This window comes from Chaetura pelagica, unplaced genomic scaffold (genome assembly GCF_000747805.2).
Source record: "Chaetura pelagica isolate M959 unplaced genomic scaffold, ChaPel_1.0 scaffold275, whole genome shotgun sequence".
NCBI classification, from domain to species: domain Eukaryota; kingdom Metazoa; phylum Chordata; class Aves; order Apodiformes; family Apodidae; genus Chaetura; species Chaetura pelagica.
The window spans coordinates 351,278-354,016 of NW_009953486.1; the positions used below are offsets into that span (position 1 = coordinate 351,278).

The window sequence follows — 2,739 nt, forward strand, 5'->3', positions numbered from 1 at the left end:
GGGGGGGGGTGGGGGGGGGGGACCCCCTTTTAAAAAAAAAAAAAAAGGAACCAAAAAAAACTGTAAAAAAAAAAGAATTTTAAAAAACCAAACAAAAACCAAACCACAAAACCAAACCAAACCACAATCGAAGTATAAATGCATCTGAAAAGCAATTATAATATAGACATATATATATTTTGTTATGTTACTAAAGGATCATACTTGGAATTGTACGTCAGCAGCTGTGGTTGGCTGACCTGGGTTGTGGCACTGGATCCTGCTGAGCTCCTGTACATACATGCAGTGACAGCAGAAGGAATTACTTTATGTTCTAGCATGGTAGTTTGTGTGTTGTACGTCCGAATATCAACTAAAATAAAGATTGCTAAGTTATCTGAAACCACTGTTGTAAAATAAATGTTTTCAATGCAGAAAAGCGCCTCAGCTTTTTCTTTTGCTGGAGCTGCTCCCAGGAGGAAGGGTGTGGAGCTGGGTGGGAGGTGGGAGAGGCTCCCCCAGCTCCTGCTGTCCCTGGATGGGCACGTTGTGGTGGAGCCCCCTGGAATTTTTGAGCGTTAAAGGCCGAAATCTGATCAATATGATGCTGGATGATGGCAGGTATTTGGGGTGTAAACACAAGTTGCAGCGTCCAGGGGCTGATAGAAATGGTGGGAGGGTGGTTGGGAAGGGGTTGGCTGCTCTGGCTGTGGTGGAGGTCTGTGTTTGCTGGTGTCCTCAGAGGCTGGTTTTGCTCCTGGTGGTGCCGGTGGAGACAGAAGCAAAGATGGGTGAAGGCTGCACCAAAGACTGCTCCAAGACCTGTTCTACAGCCAAGGCAGCACCAACCAGATCCTGACCCTGAGCGTGGGGCCGTGGTGGAGGAAAGGCTGCCCCAACCCTGCCCTGGGAGAGGGTGGTTCTGCACTTGATGGAATCCATAAGGAGGTAAGCATGAAGTGGGGCTGTTCCAGCTGGGAGAGTGTTCTCCACCAGGACTCACCATGGGGATGGGGGGACTGTGCCTGGCCCCACCCCAGCCCTGGTGAGCAGTAGAAATCCCCCTGCTCCTCCCTTCTCCTCCCTTCTCCCTGCTCGTCCCTTCCCCTCCCTTCCCCTCCCTCTCCTGCCAGGTCCAGGGGCCTCAGCTCAGCCAGTCCCAGCACTCCTATCCCACCAGCTGCCTCAGCCTGTGTAGTCCCCTCTGATTTAACAAACAGTTCCTCCTTTTCCTTGCAGCAATTACTGCTTTTATGTATTCCTCTCGTTTTTCATAATGGGAGAAAAATGTATCTTTAGAAGAAAAAAACACACCCAGCCCACAGAGCAATCACAGAGCATTAGGAGTGTGAGGAGAAGCTTTGTCCTGGGTCACCACCACCTTCTGAGAAGATCAAACTTGGTTTGAGGGACCCAGGGCTGATCCACAGGATAGTTTTTCTTGCTGGCACCAGAGCTGCTCTAGTGCAGCCCTGGAAGGGCTGCAGAAGGAGGATGAGGGCCCTTCTGGTCCTGTGGGATGGTGGAGTGTGGTTGCATGGGTGATGGGCTCATGGGTCATGGTGGTGGGCTCCTGGATGATGGTGATGGGTTAATGAATGAGGCTGATCACTTGTGGGTGATGACCATGGGGTCATGGGTGATGGTGACTGATGGGTGATCCTGCTCTCTCACAGATGACATTGACCCCTCACAGGCAGCAGATGTGCTGTGGTGGGATGTAACCACCCATTCCCCATCCCAACCAACTCAAGACCCTCTTGTGGGATGGACCACGAGCACGAGCTGCCCCCTCCCAATGCCACGGGCTGCTTGTGCAGGCTCACATGGCTGCTGAGTGGTGCAGCTCCTGCCTCTCCCTGGGTTTTATGCTGGTGTCTTTCACCCATTGCTGCATCTGGGATTGCTGTGGAGATATTTGGGTCCTTGGGTGGTGGTAGCAGCTCTGGGAGGGGAAAGGGTGCTTGGTACCCATGGTTGGTGCACCATCAGTATGTCAAAGCATTTCCAAACCCTGTGTCCGCAACAGAGTTGGATCCAGAGGGGTCAGAATGAAGGATAACCCCACCCTGGGGGTGTGGGGGGGAAGGACAAGAGCACAACAGCGGGTGCAAGGGTGACTTTAATATACAACAGTGAGAGCAACACGGGGGGACACAGCAAGGGGGACCCCACCAGGCATGGGGGGGAGGTCCCCGGGGGGGGCCCCAGCCCCTGCCTGGGCAGCAGCATCTCCCCCTTCCCTGCTCTGCCACGGCTCCTCGCTACCGGGTCGGTCTCCTGTATTTTTCCTCCCACTTCCAGGACCTTCTCTCATTTTCCTATACTCTGCAGCAGGAGCTTATTGCTCAGCACCTTCTGGGCCAGTCTCTCCTCCCGGGACATCTCCAGGAACTCGCGCAGGAGGTGGAAGGTGAGATCCAGGGAGTTGGGTTTGCTGTCCCGCCTCTTGCCGCTCTGCAGCCCCCGCGGGGTGCGGGGGGCCGGGCTGGGCTCTGCCCCGCGGACCTGGCACAGTCTTTGGGGCAGAGGGTGGGCGGTGGGGCCCGGGGGTCGCGGGGCTCCCGGCCAGGGCTCCCAGGGGTCCCCTCCCAGGGGTCCTGGGGGGATGGACCCCGGGGCCACTGCAGGGGCGAGCAGGTCTCGGAGGGCAGGAAGAGCAGGACGAGGACGGAGGCAGCAGAAATCATCCTGACCCGCATCGCAGCTGCTCCAGGGCCAGACGCCTGTAAAAGCCCCCAGACCCCGGACCCCCACATC

General features: G+C 55.9%; 1 protein-coding gene across 1 annotated transcript in view; it reads right to left on the minus strand.

The window, feature by feature from the left end:
* Window positions 1-2,292: 2,292 nt before the first annotated feature.
* Window positions 2,293-2,739, minus strand: part of CRH (corticotropin releasing hormone) — a 5,959-nt gene continuing 5,512 nt past the window's right edge. Inside the window, exon 3 of the mRNA XM_009998712.1 lies at window positions 2,293-2,487. Coding sequence (XP_009997014.1) covers window positions 2,293-2,487 — 195 coding nt within the window. The remainder of the gene's footprint in view (window positions 2,488-2,739) is intronic.